Source organism: Silurus aristotelis (assembly GCF_946808225.1).
Source record: "Silurus aristotelis genome assembly, chromosome: 16".
NCBI lineage: Eukaryota > Metazoa > Chordata > Actinopteri > Siluriformes > Siluridae > Silurus > Silurus aristotelis.
The window spans coordinates 1,281,186-1,303,976 of NC_139589.1; the positions used below are offsets into that span (position 1 = coordinate 1,281,186).

General features: G+C 40.4%; 3 protein-coding genes and 1 long non-coding RNA gene across 9 annotated transcripts in view; 3 read left to right on the forward strand and 1 right to left on the reverse strand.

The window, feature by feature from the left end:
* il12bb (interleukin 12B, b) lies at positions 1–4,883 on the forward strand. Its single transcript, XM_083564744.1, has 8 exons — positions 1–418; positions 1,137–1,409; positions 2,381–2,483; positions 2,565–2,734; positions 4,111–4,280; positions 4,428–4,543; positions 4,623–4,654; positions 4,775–4,883. Exons 1-7 carry the CDS (start codon positions 328–330, stop codon positions 4,645–4,647), a joined length of 948 nt encoding a protein of 315 aa, XP_083420870.1. The 5' UTR covers positions 1–327; the 3' UTR covers positions 4,648–4,654; positions 4,775–4,883.
* A 638-nt stretch (positions 4,884–5,521) lies between these two features.
* ublcp1 (ubiquitin-like domain containing CTD phosphatase 1) lies at positions 5,522–12,848 on the reverse strand (the record flags this gene model as incomplete). 5 transcript variants are annotated; one of them, XM_083564424.1, is made up of 12 exons in its annotated part: positions 12,724–12,820; positions 12,141–12,211; positions 11,894–12,058; positions 11,485–11,576; positions 10,748–10,833; positions 10,526–10,641; positions 10,096–10,194; positions 9,399–9,436; positions 9,110–9,208; positions 7,178–7,294; positions 6,846–6,973; positions 5,522–6,498 (listed from the first exon to the last, which is right to left on the reverse strand). In XM_083564424.1, exons 3-12 carry the CDS (start codon positions 12,045–12,047, stop codon positions 6,471–6,473), a joined length of 957 nt encoding a protein of 318 aa, XP_083420550.1. In that variant the 5' UTR covers positions 12,048–12,058; positions 12,141–12,211; positions 12,724–12,820. The 5 variants fall into 5 exon arrangements, with proteins under 5 accessions (XP_083420550.1, XP_083420553.1, XP_083420552.1 ...); XM_083564427.1 differs by lacking the exon at positions 12,724–12,820 and adding an exon at positions 12,587–12,605; XM_083564426.1 differs by lacking the exon at positions 12,724–12,820 and adding an exon at positions 12,312–12,459.
* Positions 12,849–13,276: 428 nt separating this feature from the next.
* LOC310738964 overlaps positions 13,277–22,791 on the forward strand; it is a 49,039-nt gene continuing 39,524 nt past the window's right edge. Inside the window, exon 1 of the long non-coding RNA XR_014537197.1 lies at positions 13,277–13,365. This is a non-coding gene — a long non-coding RNA (uncharacterized lncRNA). The remainder of the gene's footprint in view (positions 13,366–22,791) is intronic.
* rars1 (arginyl-tRNA synthetase 1) overlaps positions 14,812–22,791 on the forward strand; it is a 12,210-nt gene continuing 4,230 nt past the window's right edge. Inside the window, exons 1-9 of one of the 2 annotated variants that reach the window (XM_083564349.1) lie at positions 14,812–15,163; positions 17,700–17,831; positions 18,518–18,706; positions 18,862–18,970; positions 19,059–19,159; positions 19,991–20,112; positions 20,851–20,971; positions 21,305–21,434; positions 22,464–22,568. In XM_083564349.1, the coding sequence (XP_083420475.1) occupies positions 15,119–15,163; positions 17,700–17,831; positions 18,518–18,706; positions 18,862–18,970; positions 19,059–19,159; positions 19,991–20,112; positions 20,851–20,971; positions 21,305–21,434; positions 22,464–22,568 (1,054 nt within the window). In that variant the 5' untranslated portion in view covers positions 14,812–15,118. Of the gene's footprint in view, positions 15,164–15,404; positions 15,429–17,699; positions 17,832–18,517; positions 18,707–18,861; positions 18,971–19,058; positions 19,160–19,990; positions 20,113–20,850; positions 20,972–21,304; positions 21,435–22,463; positions 22,569–22,791 lie in introns of those variants that run through there. The other variant, XM_083564350.1, reaches the window with a different exon arrangement.

The following is a 22,791-nucleotide window of genomic DNA, read 5'->3' on the forward strand; positions in this document are numbered from 1 at the left end:
GTAGTTTAATATGTCAGTGTGTCAGAGTAAGTAGGTGTGTAAAATGTGTGTAAAAATTCCAGCAGGGTGAAGGGATTTTTGCTTCTGTTCTACCTGCTTATAAATGGATCTGAGATCAGGCAGAGGTTCATTGTGAGAGATCAGAGTCAGAAACATCATCGTGCTCAGAGAGGAGGAAAAAAAACAACAACAGAAGAAGAAGAAGAAGAAGAAGAAGGTAGATTTTTCTTCAGTTTTGTTGGAAATGCTCTTTGGATATTTGTTTTATTTGATCTGAACTTCATGAATCTCTGTGCAGTGAATAATTGGATTTCTTTGCTTGTTTAGATGAATATGATTCTCCTAAAGGTCTTTGCTCTACATCTAACCCTCCTTCACATCGGGGGCGCCAACAAGTTCAGGGTCATCAAACCGAACGGTGATCATAAGCTTTATTTTATTCTATTTGAAAGGTTTGGAATTAGATCAGGTTCAGGCAATTTTAGGTGTTGAAACTTCAAAGCTGTATTTTTGTGTAGAAATTTTTTTAATTGTAAAAAATATAGAATATAAAAAGAAAAAGCTTGGAATATTGTTGAAGATAAAAAGATCTAAACGAATCCATAGTTTCATATTCAGGATGTTTTAGGCACAAAATGGAAATGGTGTACTGAGCAGATACAGTAGATTTATAATATATATACACACACACACACACACACACACACACACACACACACACACACACACACACACACACACATGCAACATTTTCAAAAGTTTGTGGACACCTTACCATAAGATTGGCGAAGATTCCATTCAGCCACACGGGTGTTAGTAAAGTCAGGTACTGATGTAGGTGAGGTGAAGTGATTCAAAAAGTGTTGAATCAGGATGAAGCTCCAATGCAGGAGATCTTTCACACACTTCCAACCCATGAAGAACAGATCTTTATAGAGTTTGCTTTGTGCACAAGAGCATTGCCATGGTGGAACAGTTTTGGGTCTCCAGGCTTAAATAAAGAGAAAAACATTCTTTATAATGGTGTACCTCCAACGTTGTGGGAACAGTTTGAAGAAGAACCACATATGGCTGGAAAAATCAGGAGTCTCAATACTTTTGGTGAAACCACGAATCTCGAATTATGTTTGTTTTAGTTATTGCTTTGGAGGTAAAGGGAAACCCGATGAAACAGAAGACTTCGGTCGTCCTGAGTTGTGGCGATCAGTTCGATAACTCTGAGATCCACTGGAGGAAAAATCAGGAGAAGATCGATGTGAAGGGAAACCGTGTAGAAGTGAGCATCGAGGCCATGCTGGGAGGAAACTTCACCTGCCACGAGGAATCAGGAGACGTCCTGAACCACACGCTGGTGCTGGTCAGCCCACTCGACTTCGACAAGGCCGTTCTGCTGCGCAATGATGATAAAGGTAACTGGGGGAAAAAACTAAAAAATGACTTACAGGGCCTTCCATAAATCTTGGCACCCCTATGAATTCATATGATTCAATTCAATTGCATTCCAGTTTGTTTCTTTTGTAATTTTCAAAATGAACATTGTCTCAAAGCAGCTTTGCAGAATGTCAGAATTAGTGAACTATGTGTTTTTACCCCGTATTTATATTCAAAACGTAAATATTTTTAACTACATAAAACTCGAGTTGAATATTTTTTATTTGAAGTATATTCCAGTTGATATTGTACATTTTAAGTACACGTGACTACGTTCAGCTTTGACTTCCTGTTTCACAGGAGTGTAAATATAATGTAACACAAAAGCCAAATTCCCTTAGTCATCCACCAGACTGAAAGGTTGTTGAACTTCAGAGAATAAGAAGTGACTACTAGAAAATAGCAGAAGCATTGAATGTGCTTGTTTTCACCAACAGGTGAAGGTGGAAGTGTTCTTCTATTCTTTATATTTACCAAAAGGGCCAATATTAGTGACGGGAATTGTACTTATAGTGATTTTTAGCTAGAATTTGAATTGTTAAACCCGGGCAAGTAAGCACTGGAATTGATGCTAGTCAAGAAAAAGGCTTCATATAGCTAGCTGTAGCTAGTTAGCATATTTGTGACTTTGCTTATTAGCATGATTTTAGTTTTTTTTAGTGGTCATGTCTTCTACAAAGTTAAAAGGTGGTAAAGGAGAAAATACTTTAATACTTATTTAATATATTCTGCACTCCAGTAATTTTTATGTCTTTTAAAAAACAAAACAAAAAGAAACATTAGGAATAACTATATTAAAAAATAATACTTTTAGCAACAAAGTACAATAACTTGGTTATTATTATTATAACTACTTTGATTATAACTACTTTGATTTATTATAATTTTTTTTTATTATTAATAATAATATTAATATGATCTTTCTTTCTTTTTTTTAAATTTACCCTAGAATTTGTCTCATGCGTCGCTAGAAACTACAGCGGCCCGTTCCACTGCTCATGGAAGTGGGATCCTATAAGGAACGGAGTTGTGGTGTTCTTCAGTGCTTCCCGGTGAGAAACGCTGAAAATATCTTCTCTGGTTTATTACGTTTTTTTATTTGGCCTCCTGCTCAACTAAACGTTCATCCTCAGGAACTCGAACACGCTCAAATGCTCTCTGGATGCCGATAACGCAGGACTGACGTGTGAGGATCTGCAGTGCCCGTTCTCTGAGGAGGTGACCCGCATCAACCTCACCCTGCTGGTCCGGAACCAGTACCGCTTAGAGGAACACCAGAGGACTTTCTTCATTCATGACATTAGTAAGAGCTGATATTTATTTTAACCACCTGCATAAACTATTAAAGATGCGTACAATAATAAAAAGGGGAACTATTACAGTGCTATAACAGTAATATTATGGTACTACAATGGTTCTATACTGGTACCATTCATTAGTACTTTCAGATTTCCTTGAAAAAATCTAATCTACAAGAAAAAGACAATAATGTTTTTATGTCATTTTTTAAATGGTACATTATATCTCACATTTTTTTTAAAAAGATAAAAAAAATTGTAGAATTTTGTAATAATTAATTTTAATGAATTTATTACTATTTTATTTATTTCTTTATTTTTTATTAATTTATTACAATTTTTCTACCTTTAGAAGTCCTTTCAAGCTTTAATCTAAAATTTTATAATTTTTTTTATTACTTATTTTAAAAGTTTAACACCTTCAGGTCTTAAAATCTTAATAAAAAAGAATCATGGTCCAATGATCAGATTTCTTTAAAGTCAGACGATATTCACATTTCTTATTAATCTTTTGTTGGTTAATATTTAAAAAAATAATCAGATTACTTTTCTACTCGTATAATTGAATTGCTCTTCACAGTGCAGAGATTTGATTGTTGGGTAATGTAGTGACATCACATGACGTCTTTGGCCCCGCCCCTACTAAAATGAATAATAGGGAACATGGACATGTGACCTGTCAGAACACTCGTCTTACTGAGGAGAATTCATCTTGTGCTTTGGATCGAGAAAGACGAGCATCTGTTGAGGAACTTCTAGTATTTTCTTGCTAACACGAACCATTAAAAAGAAGTGTTAAATTAAAAAGCGGTCTTTAAAAATTTACTATACTGATCACAATCAAATGTACAGATTTAGTATCTTTAGGGTTCCTCTAAAACTTTCTTTTAAAATCTAAACATGAGAAGAACATTAATATTCAAACTTGGAGTGATGGAGTTCTTGTGTTGAACACTGACAACCTAAGGATACAGGACATGAGTTTACTGTGGACGTTTCCACTTAGGAAGCATAGAGATGGGATTAAGGGTTCAGAACTACAATTTTCTTTAACAGTTTTACAAAAAGTCAAAAGTTGACAACCTGAGCAATGATGGAACTGTAATTAATAAACATCTGGTGTCTAGATGAGGACGAGGTTCTCTTTTGAGTCTGGTTCCTCTCAAGGTTTCTTCCTCAAGAACTTTTAGGGAGTTTTGTTGTCACTGTTGTCATTTAAAACATGCTGTTGTACGAGTGGGCCAAGTTTCATGTTTATTTATTCTTATCATCTTTAAAACCTAACACCTAAAAAATGACACTTTTCACCCCAAATAAGCAGGAGAATGTTCATGCTTATGGTTCACTCCAAATCCTGACTAGATTTTTCTCCCTCATCCAGTCAAACCAGGAAAAGTCGACATCACCAAAGCTGAGAATGACGAGTTCGAGTGGAAAATCCCAAAAACGTGGAACCAGCCGTGTTCGTTCTTCCCTCTGCGCTACGAAGTGAAAGTGGTGTCACATCGCAAGGAGTGTGAAGAGACGTCAGGTGAAGGAAACCATTCAGAGGTGAGCACATGTTCTAGACCAGGGGGGTTCAAGCTTTTCCACAAAGGGCCAGTGTGGGTGCAGGTTTTCATTCTAACCAGCCAGAAAGTAAAAAAAATACTTTTCAAAGACATTTGACAGAAAAACCAAACGTCTGACTCGTTTTAGAACCGCTACGTGAGCGAGACGCATTATAAAGTGATCGGAAGAAAGAGTTATACGTTCTGTGTGAGAGCTCAGGACTCCTTCACCAACAAAGTCTGGAGCGACTGGAGCCAGCACAAGTCAGTACCCACATTACAATCGTCTTTATTTAATAGCAAACGTAAGATCTGGTTTCTAATCTTCTCTTTCCTTCACCAGGGTCATGAAACAAAAGTCGAGATAATAAAAAGGTAAATAATCACAAAACCCCAAGTAAAAGCCATGGATTTGTTTACAGTATTATATTACAGTGTGTATTAATACATTTCACACAGAGCAAGAAGTAACCTTCCAACTTTTTTTTTTTCCAGGATATTTCCATCATGACATCAGCAAATGCGAATACTTAAGATGTTTTATTACTTTTATACTGTGACAATTTGATATTTATTATTTATTAAAGCACGACACATCAGCAACCGTTCTTCTCGTCTTCCTTGACATGATTAAATCACACGAGCCAAAGATCCTGAATGTTCAATGTCCTGAAAGTTTCCAGACAATCTCACGCTGGGAAAGAATCACGTCTAGCCCGCTAACGTCAGTGAACACGTTCATGAGCTCGCGAATATTTCACACGGATCCAGTCATTGTGATCGAGTTGTTACTATAGAAACGGACTAATTATACCGTATATCAGTCAACCTCCTGTTTTTCTCTTTGATTGAGATGAAGCTTGTTACATATGAGGCTCTACATTTACTGTTATAATGAGCTCCACTCTTCTGGAAATGTGTTCCACTAGATTTTTTGGAGATTCATTCGGCTACAAGGATGTGTGTTAGTAGTCAGGTAGTGATGTAGATGAGAAGGTTCCTGGAGTTCAGTCAGCGTTCACATTTATCTCAACGGTGTTCAATAGGCTTGGAGCTCCAAAGCAGGAGATCTTCCACTCTAACCAATGGAAAGCAGATCTTCATGGAGCTGGTTTTGTACACAGGGGCATCATCATGCTGAAACACGTTTTGACCTCCTCTAAATTCTATATTTATAAATATAAATAAAAAGCAACAGCTCTGCATTATAAAAAAAAAAAAAAACACTCCCATTCAAACCTCTTTACAAAATCGTAGTTTTTTTTTTATTGTTATTTCGTCTCCACTCGCATCCTCACGCTCCACGCTCACGTCACGAGGTGAAGTCACTCGCTTTGTTACATACGCAAAAAAAAAAAAACACAATGTACTAAAAAAAAAAAAGTCAGTCCTCGAAAACAAAAGCAAATTTTGTACAGTGTAAAAAAAACAAACAAAAAAAACACAAACCAACAAAAAAACTAAACAAAACATAAATGGACATAAACAACACCGAACAGAGGTGAAGAAAATGAACGAATGATCACACAAAAGATGACAAAATTCTATAATAAATACCAGGAACAGAGTTTTAATAAACCTGTAGATACTTCTGCAGCTCCAAATGTCAAAATCAGAGAGAGAGAGAGAGAGAGAGAGAGAGAGAGAGAGAGAGAGAGAGAGAGAGAGAGAGAGAGAGAGAGAGAGAGAGAGAGAGAGAGAGAGAGATTATTGCAGGAGTTTTATTGTTTATTATAATGTTTAGGTTTTGTTTTTCCTCTTTGTTGTTTGTTTTACTCGTTATAATTTTTTGGTTTGTTATTCACTTTAAAAGAATGAAAATGGAGGAAAGATGATGAGAAGAGAAGGAAAAATAGGATGAAGATGAAAAGAGAAACAGAGGATGAAGAAAGAGGAGATAAAAAAAAAAAAAAGAAATGGTGAAGGATGCAGAAAGGAGGAAGATAAATAGAGAATGGGAAGAGGAGGATGAAGAATGGATGACTGGTCGGCTCATGCTACAGTTGCTGCTTGTTTATTCGGGACGCGTGTGTAACTTTAATATCTTTCCAGAATGGTGGGAGTAAAAGAGAGAGAAAGAGGGAGAAAGGGAGAGAAAGAGGGAGGGAGAGGGAGAGAGGATGAAAATGTGTTGGTGAGGGTTTGTAGAATCCAGCATCACTTGTTCTTGAGGATGAACGCTCCAGCTGCTTCATTGGTTCTGCTTCTTTGAGAGAAACCTGCAGGGGGCAGAGGTGAACATCATCATCATCCTCATCTTCATCACTATTATCATCATCATCAGTTTTAGTTCAGAACAAGAGATTTTTCTTTGTACCAGTTTGTTATTATTTACAGCTTCGCCACATCACTTCCTGTTTTTATTTATCGGTTTATAGTTTCTGAGGAATGAATTTGTTGCTGCATAAAAAAAAACCCCAGGAACTAATGATTTTATTGGTCATTTTTAAAACCAAACATTTCTTTCGTTTTCTCGTTTATTTTCTTCTTCTTTTGGTTTCATGTTCACGCTGTTTATTTTGAGGAAAACATTTCTGTGGCGTTTCACGTGATGTGCACACGTCACCTTTCCCAGTGCTTGTGGTTGAGAGCTGAGAAGTCGTCCAGCTTGGCGATCTCCTTCAGGTAGTGAGACAGTTTCAGAAGCTCCTTGTCCTTCTCTCGGTTTAAGTGCGCCTTCATGAACGGTCTGATCTAAGCGTGCACACACACACACACACACACACACACACACACACACACACACACACACACACACACACACACACACACACACACACACACACACACACACACACACACACACACACACACACACACACACACACACACAGAAGGAGTGTGTTATTTTGCATATCCGAGATGTATTCATATGAACTTCTTCATCCCCCTCTGTACCTTCAGGCCGTTCTGCGGGTTCATGAGGAAGTTCCTTCCGATGTCGTCGAACATGATGGTGTTCTTCTTGCTGTAGAACTCGCCGTACTTTCCCCAGATCACACCGAGCGGCTTTACCTGAACACAAACACACGTGGATACGTGACACAATCGACTCTACACTGTTGCGTAAACGTGCTTGTGGCCGCAAGATACACATCTGCTTCTGAAGTGGTGGAAAGTACTACATTTCATGAACGATATTCCACACGCTTTTATCTTCACAACTCAACAACAAGTCTGTGTTCTTTCTTTCAACAAAAATGGTCAAAACAATAATTTATATTGATTTTTTTTTTTTTAATATGGTCGTCAACACGCAATCTGCAATCATCATTAAAACAAAAGCAAAACATCTTATTTTTGGAAATTAATTTTTTTTATCTAATTCATTAATTATTAAAATAATCGTGAATTGCAGCCCTACATTATAACAAATCAAAACAAATTACCAAAAAAAAATACAAATAAAAATGTTGATATTTTATGATAAAACTGAATCTGTCTCACAATGTGATCCTATACAATATCATACGATACAATCTGATCTGACAGTCCAATGCAGTATGATATAATCTGATATAAAATACAATATGATACAATACTATCTGATATGATTCCAAATGACACTCTAATAAGATTCGATCTGATACGGTCTGATCTGATACTATTTGATCTGATACTATACGGTCTGATATGATACTACTAGCTGAAAGTACACGTGCTTCGCTACGGAAGGCAGAACGCTAAGCAATATGGCAATAAGCAGTAAAGCACTGAGCAGGACTGGATGATCAGAGATCAGAACGTAACGTCAACAAATAACGGACTCCCCCTTTGTAGTACGGATACAGGGCAAACTACTTTGAAATTAATTTTTATGCATCTAACATCTAAAAAAGAAACAATGTAGTAAGTTTCATTAGGATCCGTAATTTTATTTCGAAGAATTTACAATGCGTGAGAATTTCGTGAGTTAGCCGCGATCCAGGGCGAATTTTTTAAAACCCTTTCTCAGTGAGCACCTAAGACCCAAGAGGAAGGTATGTTCCAAATTTCATTGCAATCCATTCAGTGGTTTTTCAGATTTCGTGATGAGTGAGTGAGTCAGTCAGTGGTATTTCAGCTTTATATATATATATATAGATATGATCTGATACTATATGATACTAGTCGGTCTGATCTGATACTATACGGTCTGATCTGATACTATATGATACTAGTCGGTCTGATCTGATCTGATACTATATGGTCTGATATGATACTGTCTCATACTACATGATACTATACGGTCTGATCTGATACTATATGATCTGAAACTATTTGATCTGATATGATACGGTCTGATCTGATACTATACGGTCTGATCTGATACATCTGATACTATATGATCTAATACAGTCTGATCTGATACTATACGGTCTGATCTGATACTATATGGTCTGATATGATACAGTCTCATACTATATGATACTATACAGTCTGATCTGATACTATACGGTCTGATCTGATACTATATGGTCTGATATGATACAGTCTCATACTATATGATACTATACAGTCTGATTTGATACTATATGATCTGATACTATACGGTCTGATCTGATACTATATGGTCTGATATGATACAGTCTCATACTATATGATACTATACGGTCTGATCTGATACTATACGGTCTGATCTGATACTATACGGTCTGATCTGATACTATATGGTCTGATATGATACAGTCTCATACTATATGATACTATACAGTCTGATTTGATACTATATGATCTGATACTATACGGGTCTGATATGATACGCTTTGATCTGATACTATATGATTTCAGTAAAATGGTGCGAAAAACTAAAAACATCCAGTGTAGAAAAGAAAGAAAAGTTTACTTCACCTCCACGACGCCTCTCTTAGGAGTATGAACTGTGATCATGGCCCCACTATCCAGCATGAAGGTGATCTTGTAGTTAGGGTTATCCGACACACCCAGCTCCTGGAATAACACACACACACACACACACACACACACACACACACACACACACACACACACACACACACACACACACACACACACACACACACACACACACACACACACACACACACACACACACACACACACACACTTTCTCAGTCTGTTATTTTTTGAAAACCTTTAATGATGTAAAAGATTTACATACTTTCATTTTGGCCTCGATCCACTTCATGCTTGTTGCAGCTGCATGCGGAGAAAAATATTTATTTTAAAGTTTGTTTAAAGGAAAAATCAACGTTAAGTGACCCGTATGGCCAAAACTATTGGTACACCTGCCTTTTCCACACATATGTGGTTCTTCCCCAAACATTTACCACAAAGGGGAACTAGGAGAACCTAACCTGTTCCAGCATTGACATTTTTTCCCCACATTTAGTTCCCATGTGCTGTTATAATGAGCTCCACTCTTCTGGGAAGATGTTCCACTACATTTCGTGGAGAACTACAAGTGTGTTAGTATAGACAGGTAGTGATGTAGGTGAGGAGGTGAGGAGGTCTGGGGTCAGTGTTCACATTCACTCTGAAAGTGTTTACGGTTGGAGCTCTACAGCAGGAGATCTTCCACTCCAACTTATGGAAAGAAGGAACATCCAAAGACGTCTTTTACAAGTGTGTGCCTTCAGTTTTGTGGGAACAGTTTGGGGAAGAACCACATATGACTGGAAAAGCCAGGCGTCCCAATACTTTTGGTGTATTTGGCCGTGTAGTGTTTTTATATATATACATAAATAATCTGTATATTTGTTCTCTTAATAACGGGTTCACGTGTTCCTCAAGTCTAAAAACGTGGAAAGGTGATCCTCATGGTGATGTGAAAAGCTCGAGAGATCTTGCACACTCACACCAGATGACGATGTCATAGTCTTCGTACGCAGACGTGAGGAACTCGTGGAGGAACGGCCTCATGAGCTCCTGCCCCGTCTCAGCACACGACTTGTGATCTGAGGAGAGTCAAATTTATTTACAATGAGAAGTGAATACAGAAAAAATACTTTATATTGTAAAAGAAGATCAGGAAAGATCAGGATGTTTACGGAGATCACGGCCTGAAACCAAACCAGAGGCAAGAAACTGAATAAATGTCTTCAAAATGATTTCTGTAAACTGTGATTTTAATACATTTGTTAAGCAACTGCAGAAATACGTGTGTGTGTGTGTGTGTGTGTGTGTGTGTACGTACAGATGTATACAAGAAGATAAGATAGATAGATAGACAGACAGACAGACAGACAGACAGACAGACAGACAGACAGACATTTCATTCCGTCTTACCGAACAGCGTGTAATCGACGTCTAAGACGAGTAACCTCTTCCCCTCCCGAGGTGGGTTCATCTCCTCCACTCTGTAGTCTTTGATGCGGCGGGTGATCTTCGCCAGATTCTCCTCTCTGCATACAAACGTAACGTTCGGGTATAAACAGGAGGAAAAGTGTAAAAATGTGACGTCTCTGCTGATAAACGTATGCAGACCGACAACGGTTTCATTCGACGCACCTGTTCTCCACCTCGATCACTTCCTCTTCAATATCAAAGTCATTAATGACGTCGTCGCTTTCGGGAGGAGGAGCCAAGATGTCTTCCTTCAGGGGTGTTGGGAATAGGGTGGGGGGTGGAGCAAGAAGGGGCGGGTTGTAGCATGGAGGGGCGCGGTGGGGGTGTAGCAAAGGGGGGGGGGCGCAGTGGGGGTGTAGCAAGGGGGGGGCGCAGTGCGGGTGTAAGAAGGGGGAGTGGGATGGGGGTGCGGTTGGGGTGTGGCAGGATTGGGGGGCGGTGGGGGGGTGTAGCAGCGAGGGGTGCGGTAAGGGTGTAGCAAGTGGGTGCGGTAGGGGTGTAGCAAGGGGGTGCGGGATTGGGGTGTAGCAAGGGGGTGCGGGATTGGGGTGTAGCAAGGGGGGGGGCGGGATTGCGGTGGTGGGTGTGTAGCAAGAGGAGGCGTGATAGGGGGAGGTGGGTGTGTGTAGAGGGGGTGTAGCAAGGGGGGGTGGATGGGGGGGTGGAGGTGTAGCAGGGAGGAATGCGGTGGGGGTGTAGCAGGGTGGGGAGATGAGGGGAGGGGGTGTAGCAGGGTGGGGAGAGGAGGGGGTGTAATGGGGTGGCAAAAATCAAACAAATTACAAAACTACACACAAAAAAGCTATACGACATTTTTAGACAATCGCCATGGCAATAAATATTATTACAGCAGCAAATCGGTGAATTCTTAAGATTATACAAAGTGTGAGAAATCATACCAGACTTTCCTCTCTGCTGCCCATCATCATAATCTTAGTGTTGGGTTTGAGCTTCAGGACTCCGAGCTTCATGCCATCATCAGCTGGTTTACCTGTAAAAAAAAAAAAAAATTCATACATCTGATCTTCTCAGTTAATAATCTGCTTTTCTGCACAATTCAGTGAAAAGGATTCGACTGAAAACGTTGCTTGTCTCCGCCTAGTCAGCAGCTCCTGACCACTCAGACTGCTTCAGGTTCTGGGAGATGAAATCGTCCCTTATAACTGGTTAAAATCAAGCAAGTCGCTGGAGGATGGAGGATACGAGCTGGGAGCAACGCAAATGATATCTTCCTGTGTACAATTCAAACCTTTATAGAATTGAATAAACACTAATCATAGGCAACGCTGTAGGAACCTCTGTAGGTACCTCTGATCTTCAAGCCCAGCAGTTTCTGGCGTTCGGGCAGGACTCCCGTGAGAGATTTAATGGACTGTTTCAGGTCCAGGACGGTGTCGTCTTCAGACAAAGCGCTGATGGAGTACTCCTGTCCTCCCCACTTTATTATCACAGGTAGAGACATGATGGGAAAATCTGCAGGAGGAAAAGAACTGCACTGTAAATCCACATTATAATGAGATGCACATGTAGATGTTTTCCTGTTAGAAAATAAAACCGTTTTGCAGGATGCTGGATCAGGGTTTAGAGGCAGGTTTTCACCTGAGCACACCAGCACACTCTCAAAATCTAAATATACAAATTATATTTAATATAATACCATAAAACCTGAATAAATCTCTGGGGAAAACACCGAGACACTCCTATTCCGGAGTTATTTTTTAAATACTGGGCTTTACTTTATAAAAGCGTGTCCACTTTTCCACAGAAACAGAGGATTTTAGTGTAAAAATCACTATAATGCCTCCAAAGTGACAAAGAAACCTGAGCTCATTGTAGGGACATTAGTGCAGAGCTAGCTACCGGCTCAATCCCAAACAGCACTGTTTAGCATATCAAGTGCACTACATAGGGTACAGAAGACACGTTTACTTCCGTATACAAAGCGCACACAGGGAGCGACACAGGATGTGATTCGGGACACCGCCGCTGTTTCATGCTCACCGTTAAAGCGGGAACGTGCCGAAGACTTGAGCGACTACAATTTCTAATGTTATTTAAATTAACAATAATATTATTATTGTTATTATTATTGCAGTTGATGGTTGTTTTTTTTTTTTTGCAGTTGTGGTATTACTTACATCAAACAGTGTTCATTCTCTAGCCTTTCATTGATCACCTTCTTCTTCGACCTGATTCAGTCCGCATTTATGTATAGCTACCTGAACTCCACAGCGCCACCCTCGGCCTGGATAAGAATTAAATATAGAGCAATTTCAGGACATTTAAAAAAAAAGAAAAAACTTAACGTGATTAAATGCGATAAGCCATTTTTTTTAGAGACCAAACTCAGTAAACACATTAATAATAAAACATACAAATGTACAGACACATGAGTCCAAAATCCTATCACATATATCATATCAAACAAATAAATTGCACTAGGTAATATTGCACAGTTTAAATGTGTCAGAGAAGAATGTGAGGGTGGTGCAGGACATGTATGAGGACAGTGTGACAACAGTGAAGTGTGCAGTAGGGACGACAGACTGGTTCAAGGTGGAGGTTGGACTGCATCAAGGATCGGCTCTGAGCCCTATCCTGTTTGCAGTGGTGATGGACAGGTTGATTGACGAGGTCAGACAGGAGTCTTCATGGACTATGATGTTTGTGGATGATACTGTAATCCGTGATGAGAGTAGTGAGCAGGTGGAGAAGAGCCTGGAGAGGTGGAGGTACACGCTGGAAAAAAGGGGAATGAAAGTCAGAAGGAGTAAGACATAGTATATGTGTGTGAATGAGAGGGAGGGCAGTGGAGGGGTGCGGTTGCAGGGAGAAGAGGTGAAGAAGGTGGAGGAGTTCAGGTACCTGGGGTCAACAGTGCAAAGTAATGGAGAGTGTGTTAGAGAAGTGAAGAAACGAGTGCAGGCAGGGTGGAGTGGGTGGAGAAGAGTTATAGCAGGAGTGATTTGTGATAGAAGAGTATCTGTGAGAGTGAAAGGGAAAGTTTATAGGAATGTGGTGAGACCTGAGATGTTGTATGGATTAGAGACAGTGGCATTGAGTAAAAGACAGGACATGGAGCTGGAGGTAGCAGAGCTGAAGATGTTGAGAAGTTTGTTGGGAGTGACGACGATGGACAGGATTAGAAATGAGTTTATTAGAGGAAAAGTGCATGTAGGACGTTTTGGAGACAAGGTGAGGGAGGTGAGATTGAGATGGTTTGGACATGTGCAGAGGAGGGACATGGGGTATATCAGTAGGAGAATGCTGAGGATGAAGCCACCAGGAAGAAGGAAAAGAGGAAGATCAAGCAGGAGGTTTATGGATGTGGTGAGAGAAGACATGCAGGTAGTTGGTGTAAAAGAGGCAGATGTAGAGGACAGGGGGGTGTGGAGACGGAGGATCCGCTGTGTACCCCTATGGGAGAAGCAAAAGGTAGAACAAGAAGAAAATACAGTATTACCAGTGTGAATGATGGTGACTGGTTCACTGGGAGCAGCTCTGATTGTAAAGTCTAAAAGCAGCAGGAAGAAAAGACCTTTGGTATCATTTCCTTCAGACACTTGAGGTGTAACAGTCACTAAAAAAGCTGCTCAGAGATTAAACTGTTTAATACAGAAGGTGAGAGTCGTTCTCCATCAATAATGACAGTTTAGCTTCCATTTTCCTTTACAGTGTTCAGGGAAATCCACTGAACTAAGCTAAACTTCCTGATCAATTTTTCCAAAATCTTTCTTCCTTTGAAGCCACCACAGAGTCAAAAAGGTCTTCAGTAGCATTTCCTGCTCTCTTCAGCAGAAAGATTTTGCTCTGTCCTTTCTTATGAATTGCATCTGTATTATCTGTCCAGTTCAGTTTGCTGTTCAGATGTCTTGTCCTAGTTTATCTATATTAATGATATATTTTGGGGGACGAGGACTCAAAATAATTAGAGGAATTATGGAAAATCTGTACAAAATGTACTAAGGATATTTTACCCAATTACATGATGTGGTTGTAGTTTTAATATATAATAAGGTCGAGTAATAAAGATCACTTCTTCTCCATGGACCCCATGTAAAAAAAATAAACAAACAAACAACACTGTAGTTCCCCCTGTAGTTGTATTTCCACGCTTTACCACTAGAGGGAGATTCAGAGTTTTCCTCTGCTGGAGCTACCCATCGAGGAAGTGCAACTTTTACACACAGTTGGTGTAATCAGTTGTATTTCCACGCTTTCACCACTAGAGGCAGACATACAGTTTACCAAGCAATGACAAGCTACCCATGACATCACAGTGCACTGTCCTCCATCAAGAGTATAAAAGGGTAGAACAATCTGGCGAGTACAATCCCCTAATAAGCGCACACCAGAAAGTGGAAATCCTTATATGGTCCTTCGAGCTAAAGAGGAAAACTTCCTATCATTTGGTCCTTCGAACCGGATAAGTGTCTGCCTCTAGTGGTGAAGCGTGGAAAACAACTGAATAGGAATCCATTCTTACAGTTGGAGCGTTTTTATCTCTACATTAGTTCTTTGTTTGTCCTGAATATGGGTGACCCTGTGGAAGTGTACACAGACCGGTTTCACAACCAGGTTAGTTTTTTTCATTTTAATCGATATCACTTTCATAAATAAAGACGCTGTAGACGCTTCTGCATGTGCTCCAGCGTGTATAATAGAAACTGATGTAACCCGGGTTCAATCCCAAATCACTTCCTCCTTACTATACTAGTGCACTACAGAGGACAGAAAGAACGCGCTGTGGTGCAGCCTACCTAGTGTACTAGGCGCTGATTTGGGATTGCGCCGCACAACGCTTGCAATCTAGCGAAAGACTTGTAGCTTTGGAGTATAAAAGGCAAGATATTTATTAAAAAAAATACAAAGAAACCCAATATATTTCTTTATCTGACGCTACAGAATGTTGTTTCGTAACAAATTAAATAGCAAACACAAAAGCTGACCTTTGTTTCTTCGCTTTCGAAGCCGGTTTTAGTGTTCCGCACTCGGTAGTGTGTAAGAGTAGTACGCATGTAAATAGAGGATTATGATGAGCGCGTACTATTTAGTGCGCTAGTATTAAGGGTTAGATTTTTGCACAGGCCATTTTACAAGCTCTAAAAGGAAAACAAAATCCAAAAAATTTTTTTTTTTTAGTTTTTAATTTTTTTTAACGGTGTGAGTATCTATTTATTTATATGTCTATTTTTTAGAATGGGATTTCTTCTATAGAAGCCTGAATTTTTAGATATTTTAATAATAGTATTAATAATGATGATTTTTTTTTAGGTAAAAATCTTTTATTTTTTTATATCTTCTATTAGGCTACGGATGTTCATGATCAGAATTCAATGATCAGAAGTGGAAATCTTATTTATATGTATGTTTTGTTTGATGTATTGTACTTAACTACATTTTAAATCATATCTGTTAGTGAGTAAAAAAAGAATTGAGGGATGGAAAAAAAAGGAAGAAATGCAAATTGATGGATTGATTGATCAGACAGACATCAGACATCAGTGATTCAGACCCAGCTGAAAGCGAAATGGCGTCAAATCGAAAGTTGTTTAGTGCGTGCCTGAATCCTGAATATTCATAGTTCACATAACTCAAGTCCTGGATCGTAGTAAAAAAAGTGTAAAAAACCAAAAAAAACCCTAAATTATTAAACTTGTTAATTTATAAATGAGCGACATTTTACTTGAGTAGATCTTTAGACCAATAACTTTGCTTGTACTTCAGTAAAAAAATCATTGAGGTAACAGTAATTTTACTAAAGTAGAATGTTATTTCTCTTTCCACCTCTGGAAATGATATATTCTTCTCCCGTTTGGTCTTCACGGTGTATGAAAAGAGTGAAGTCAACAAGCTTTTATTGTCATTTCAACCGTATGTATCTGACGCAGAACGCAGTGACGTGAAACAACGTTCCTCCTGAACCCTGTTGCTACATACAACAACACTCACAGAAAACACAGGGCCGAGGACTAGTGAGTGTCCTCAACACATAAAGTGCATCATGTGCAACCTGGTGCAAACAGTGCAGAGACACACGGGACAGACAGTGCAGAGACAGACAGTGCAGAGACAGACAGTGCAGAGACAGACAGTGCAGAGACACACGGGACAGACAGTGCAGAGACAAACAGTGCAGAGACAAACAGTGCAGAGACACACGGGACAGACAGTGCAGAGACAAACAGTGCAGAGACAAACAGTGCAGAGACAAACAGTGCAGAGACAAACAGTGCAGAGACAAACAGTGCAGAGACAAACGGGACAGACATTGCAGAGACAAACAGTGCAGAGACACACGGGACAGACAGCGCAGAGACAGACAGACAGCGCAGAGACAGCACGAGACAGACAGACAGCAAGAGACAGACAGTGTAGAGACAGACAGACAGTGCAGAGACAGACAGACAGTGCAGAGACAGACGGTGTAGAGACAGAAAGTGCAGAGACAGACAGCAGTGCAGAGACAACACGAGACAGACAGTGCAAAGACAAATACACAAAATAGCGCCCCCCAGTAAACCTGTTGTATTTTGCACACTGCGGTGTGTAAAAGATTAACGTGAACATTGTAAGTAACAAAAATTTAAACAAAATGTTGTGCAAAAGAGCAACAGCAGCGATCCAGAAAAAGTTTTTGGAATTTGTAGTAATGAAGTGATGTAGTGTGAGTGGTACTGAAGACATGGATGGGTGAAGTGAGTACGAGTGTGTGTTGAGTCCAGGTTGTGCAGATCAGTCACACAGGTGTGTGTGTGTGAGTTTCAGTTTAGTTCTGTGTTGAGAAGTCTGATGTCCTAAGGGATAAAACTGTTTGTGTGTGTGTGTGTGTGTGTGTGTGTGTGTGTGGAGCGTATGAGGAGCGTATGAGTGGTGTGTGGGCAATTCCCAGGGTAAATAAAAAGGTCTACATCTCACAACCATAAACTCCAGCAGCGATGAGCAGTAGGTGGAAACAAGGACAGAGTTCTGTGTTGATGTAAACACACAGACCGCCGCCGCAAGTCTTACCGCACAGCCACGTCTCAGTCAACACAAAGACGCAGCAGTGTCTGTACTCATGCCGAGTTGACACTTTATAAAGGTATAACATTTCTGGTGCTTTTTCTGACAGGAAAAGGAGATCCAGGCTCTCTGGGCTGTGGTGAAAAACCTGAAGAAGGAGGCAGATTCCTCGTCACCGGCCCTGGAAGAGCTCAGGGACGAAAACGCCAAGCTGAAATATCGCCTGAACATCCTCAAAAAGGTAAGAGATCTCTGGTCATGTATCAAGTATTTCTCAAGGTTGTATCAGACCACGCTTCCTTGTTTGGCTGTTAAATATGAGAGAGAAAAGAGAGAGTTCTTTAGCTCTCAGATGCTTGTATGAAGACAGGATCGGTCGCTCTGATGTAACCAATCGTTTTACAAGACGGACTTTTCAAGAAAAGCTGGACGTCATGAGGAAAAATCACCAAGACATTGTTACACTTTTTAATGAACTGTTTTTATTTGCACAAAAACACACAATTTTCCTTCATTTCAAATCCTCAGTAAAACTGTAATGCATATCAAGAACGCAGGAAAACCCCGGGGTGATGTGGTGAGGTGAATATCGATGCTCCTGCTGGAGATGATGTATGTGGAGATGCAGTTGTGGCTCCAGTGAAAGGAGCTGTATTGAATCGTGTTCATTGGGTTTTTTGCTTTAGTGATGACGTTCATTCTGACTGTATGAGATCCTGTGTGTGATGCAGCTCTGATCTACTGCACGTCTCTATAATACTGATGCGTCATTATGATGATGTTTGGAGGAGATGTAGATTCATGTGGTTTTTTAAATACAGTAATAAATGATGTGACCTGAACAAACTCTGGAGGTTTGTAACTTTCCGTTCCCCATTCTTGAGAAAACAATACTAAATCTAGATGTTGTTCTTTGCTTCTTTTTAGTGTATTCAAGAGGAGAACAGCTCCAGCAGCAAGAGCATGACTAACATCAACCAGACGCTTCAGGAGATCTTTGGGCAGGCCATCAGCGTGGCTTACCCCGACCTGGACAACCCACCTCTCACTGTCACACCCAACAATCAGCCTAAATTCGGAGATTATCAGTGCAACAGTGCCATGGCGATGTCTCAGGTCAGTCTCTCTGAACAACCCATGAGCAGAAAATATTAAACTTCCAGCCAATCGCAATCCAGCACTGACCAGGGTCTAATTAATACAAATCCACCATCAAACTGCACCATGGTTACCAAGAATGTTCAATGAAATGTTTCTCCTTCGTTTCTCAGATGATGAAGGCAAAAGGTCTGAAGGTGAACCCCAGGGAGATCGCTGAGAAGATTTCCCAGAACATTCCTGACAACCAACTGATCGAGAGAACGGAAATCGCTGGACCAGGTAGAGTTAGCGTAAACGACGAGATGTGGACTTCTGACTTCTAAGATCAGAAGAAACTTAAGCGATCATGATTGTTTTGTGGTTGCAGGTTTTATTAACATTCATCTAAAGAAATTGTTCGTGTCGAAGCTTCTCACCAACCTGCTAATCAACGGCGTCCAGCCTCCGGCTTTGGACAAGAAAAAGAAGGTAGGAGAAAACTTTCATTCTTAACAGCAGCTCTGAAGAGCTTCGGTGGGAAGATGATTTATAACTTACAGAAGTTTTGGTTTTGAATTAACACGGTCTTCATGTGAGCAGGAAATATGAGTCAGTACATTGTAGAAGTATTCACCTTTCTGGTGCTACTGGTTGCAGTCACATGATCAGTTTGCGATTTGAAGGTCATGTGATCTCAGGAGAAATACGCTCCTGCAGTGCAGCTGGAAAGCCCCAAGATCACCAGCAGCATGAAGATCTGGGGCAAGATTTTTATAAGAGTATCGAGCCTGGTTTTCCTCGACTGTCTGGAAATTATTTTTGAATCATGTGTATCATACATTAATTTTTCGATTGTGAAGCATGGTGGTGGAAGCATCATGTTGTGGGTATGAGGAGGAGAAAATGGAGACACATGCATGGCGAGCCTAGAAGAAAAAACTATTCCAATCTGCAAGAAATCAGAGACCAAGTTTATTGTTGAGGTTATGTTTACAAAAGAACCATGATGCCACCATGGAGAACCTGTTTGTCTCATGATAACAAAGTCAGTAAAAGTCAGATCTCATGATAACAGTCAAAGTCAGTAAAAGTCAGATCTTGATCTCTGGCCAGCTCAACTGTTCCTATCTGATCTAACAGGGTTTGAGCGTTTTTGCCAAGGTGAAGAGACAGATATATCAGAATCCAAATGATCTGGAGACGTGTCCCACTTTCTTTTTTTTTTTTGATTCAGTAGCGTTTGTGTAACAATGCATTGAGTAAATAATTGTTAAAAGGCGAATACTTCTGCAATGCTCTATGAACCATTTATTTTCCAAGGTCGTCATCGACTTCTCCTCTCCAAACATCGCGAAGGAGATGCACGTCGGTCACCTGCGCTCCACCATCATAGGGGACAGTATGTGTCGTCTCTTCGAGTATCTCGGCCATGACGTCCTGAGGTCTGTCCAAAACCCGTCTCTTATTAGTCACAATTTAAACATGAACATAAACACGTCTTGGAGCATGAAGCTCAAGAGAAAAAACTGACAAATGTATCTGAACTTTATGGCCAAACGTTTGTGGACACCTGAACATAAGATCTCTGTGCTTCTTTTTGAGCGTCCTGCTCCACATTTAGTCCCCATTTGCTGTTATGAGTTCCACTCTTCTAGGAAGATGTTCCACCAGATTTTGTGGAGATTCATTCAGCTACATGTGTGTTTAGTAAAGTCAGGTAGTGATGTAGATGAGGAGGTCTGAGGTGCAGTCAGTGTTCACATTCATCCCCCAAAAGTGTTCAATAGGGTTTAGAGCTCTATAGCAGGAGATCTTCCACTCCTACCCATGGAAGCAGATCTTCACAGAGCTGGATTTTTGCAAAGAGGCATCGTCCTGGAGCAGGTTTTTGAGTCTTTAAGTTTAAGTGAATGGATAATGGTATGCTCCTGCATCCTATGACTTCTGATGTATTTGTGTGACTTCAAGATTGTGGGAGCAGTTTGGGGAAGAACCAAATATGGGTGGACAAGTCAAGTGTCCCAGTACTTTTGGCCATACGATAATATGTTTGTGTATGTGTATGTATTAAGGGTGTAACGGTACACGAGTTCGTACTGAAACACACACACACACACACACACACACACACACTGATGTTGTGAGTTCCTGATCTACACTGTATACGTTTTCTATTCCAGGTTGAACCATGTTGGCGATTGGGGAACGCAGTTCGGAATGCTCATCGCTCACTTGCAGGACAAGTTCCCAAATTATCTGAGCGTTTCTCCACCAATCGGAGATCTCCAGGCATTTTACAAAGTAAGACCTTCCTCAGGTTCAGGTCCGAGTTGAATCAGACGGGTTGTTTAGATTTGACATTAGATATTTGTACAAGCTTGTGTAAAGTTTTCTGCGGCCGTCTCGGCTATCGCTATTAATCCTTTCCTTCAGAGGAGCTCGATTGGAGTCATCAGGATATTTAGATGTTTTTGATTGCTACTCCACTTGGGGCTGTCTGGTTATTCTTTCCAGAGGCTTCCTGGAACAGGATCTCACAGAGATTGACTCTAATGAACTGATCATGTGACTTCTGGTGGAAGCTATAGGGTTTTAGCAGATCAGGTTGAAACTCTCTCACCTTTTTGCCCTCAGGAGTCTAAGAAGCGTTTTGATGAAGACGAGGAGTTCAAGAAGAAGGCTTATCGGTGTGTCGTCAGGCTGCAGAGCAAAGAGCCGGACTTCATCAAGGCCTGGAATCTGATCTGCGATGTTTCTCGAAAAGGTGCGTTCTGCAACATGACCAGCAGGGGGCAGTGTTGTATCAGAGCTGAGAACGCTTGATTTGGGAGTGATCATTAATTTTTTTTTCTTTGATCAGACGTCTGGGCAGTGTTTATCCAAACGGATGGTTGATCTAATACTATGAGACACTTAAGAGATTTATTATCTGCTGCGTCCGCCGTGATTGATTACGCCGCAGACCGCGAGCGAATTGAAAGATGTTGCATTTATTCATCTGTAGCGGGGGAACAGTAAACCGCGAATCATTTCGCCCCGTCGTTAGCCGCTCCCAGAAATCAAATACTAGGGTTTTTTTTCCCCTCTTTTTTTTATTTATTTTTTTTTAAAGCCGGCTTTAGTCCATTTCACACAAAGCTCTTCAGGGCATCAGGGTTGAAACTAATTACATGGAGGGATGAAAAATCGCTGCTCGGAGCCGCAATGAACTCGGCACTTGTAGCTCTCTTTTATTTGACTCTGGGTCCTACTAAAAGCTTATTCGCCCAGCTGGCTGCCCCGGCTGCTCTGTTTTATTCAGGACGTGTCCGCACGCTCACGTGTCTCAGGCGTGTGGAACGTGTTCTCAGAGATACTTCAGCTTTATGGGGATTTGCTGCAGGATACATAAACTTTTATTTATTTATTTATTTTTTTAATCAATTGCGGTCGTATTTAGTACCTGTTTCGAATGAAGGAGAGTCACATCACGATACAAAGTTTTTAAAAGCGCAAAAAAAAAAAAGACGAAATGAAGCCAGACGTTCTCCTGTTGTGTCTGCAGGAAGTTGCAGCTCTACCTCTGCCATGTTAATCTGTATTCTATGTGAATCTTTTTATAACTATTTAATTTATTATGGTTCCATCATTAAGATTAAAGATTTTCTGGATGTATACACACTCGCCCCTGTGAAGGTCAGCCGGTCCTGATCACTGTTCACACTCGTGTCGGATTTTTTTTTTCCCCACTGGGTGCCTTTTTATTTAATGTTTATATAATGTCATCTCTTTGTTTTCTTGCGTACCCCTTTAGAGTTCCAGAGGGTCTACGACTGCCTGGGCATCCGTATTATTGAGAGAGGAGAGTCGTACTACCAGGATATGATGACCGCGGTGGTGAAGGAGTTTGAAGATAAAGGTAAGTCCGCACCTGTAGCTGTAAGAACCCGTTCCTCATCCCCGTCCTAATTTGCTCTAATAATAAGATCCACACCTCTGAGAAGATGTTCCACTAGATTTTGTGGAGATTTAGTGCAGATTCATTTAGCTACAAAGATGTTAGTAAAGTCAGGCACTGATCTAACTGAGGTGAGGAGGCCTGGGGTGAGGTCAGAGTTCACATTCATTCATGTTGGCGCTCT

Excerpts from the sequence above, each read along its gene's own strand:
- il12bb (XM_083564744.1), top strand. The coding sequence starts at position 328 with ATGAATATGATTCTCCTAAAGGTCTTTGCTCTACATCTAACCCTCCTT. Across the intron at positions 1,410-2,380 it reads GCTGCGCAATGATGATAAAG|AATTTGTCTCATGCGTCGCT; the intron begins GTAACTGGGGGA and ends AATTTACCCTAG. Across the intron at positions 4,544-4,622 it reads AGCGACTGGAGCCAGCACAA|GGTCATGAAACAAAAGTCGA; the intron begins GTCAGTACCCAC and ends TTCCTTCACCAG.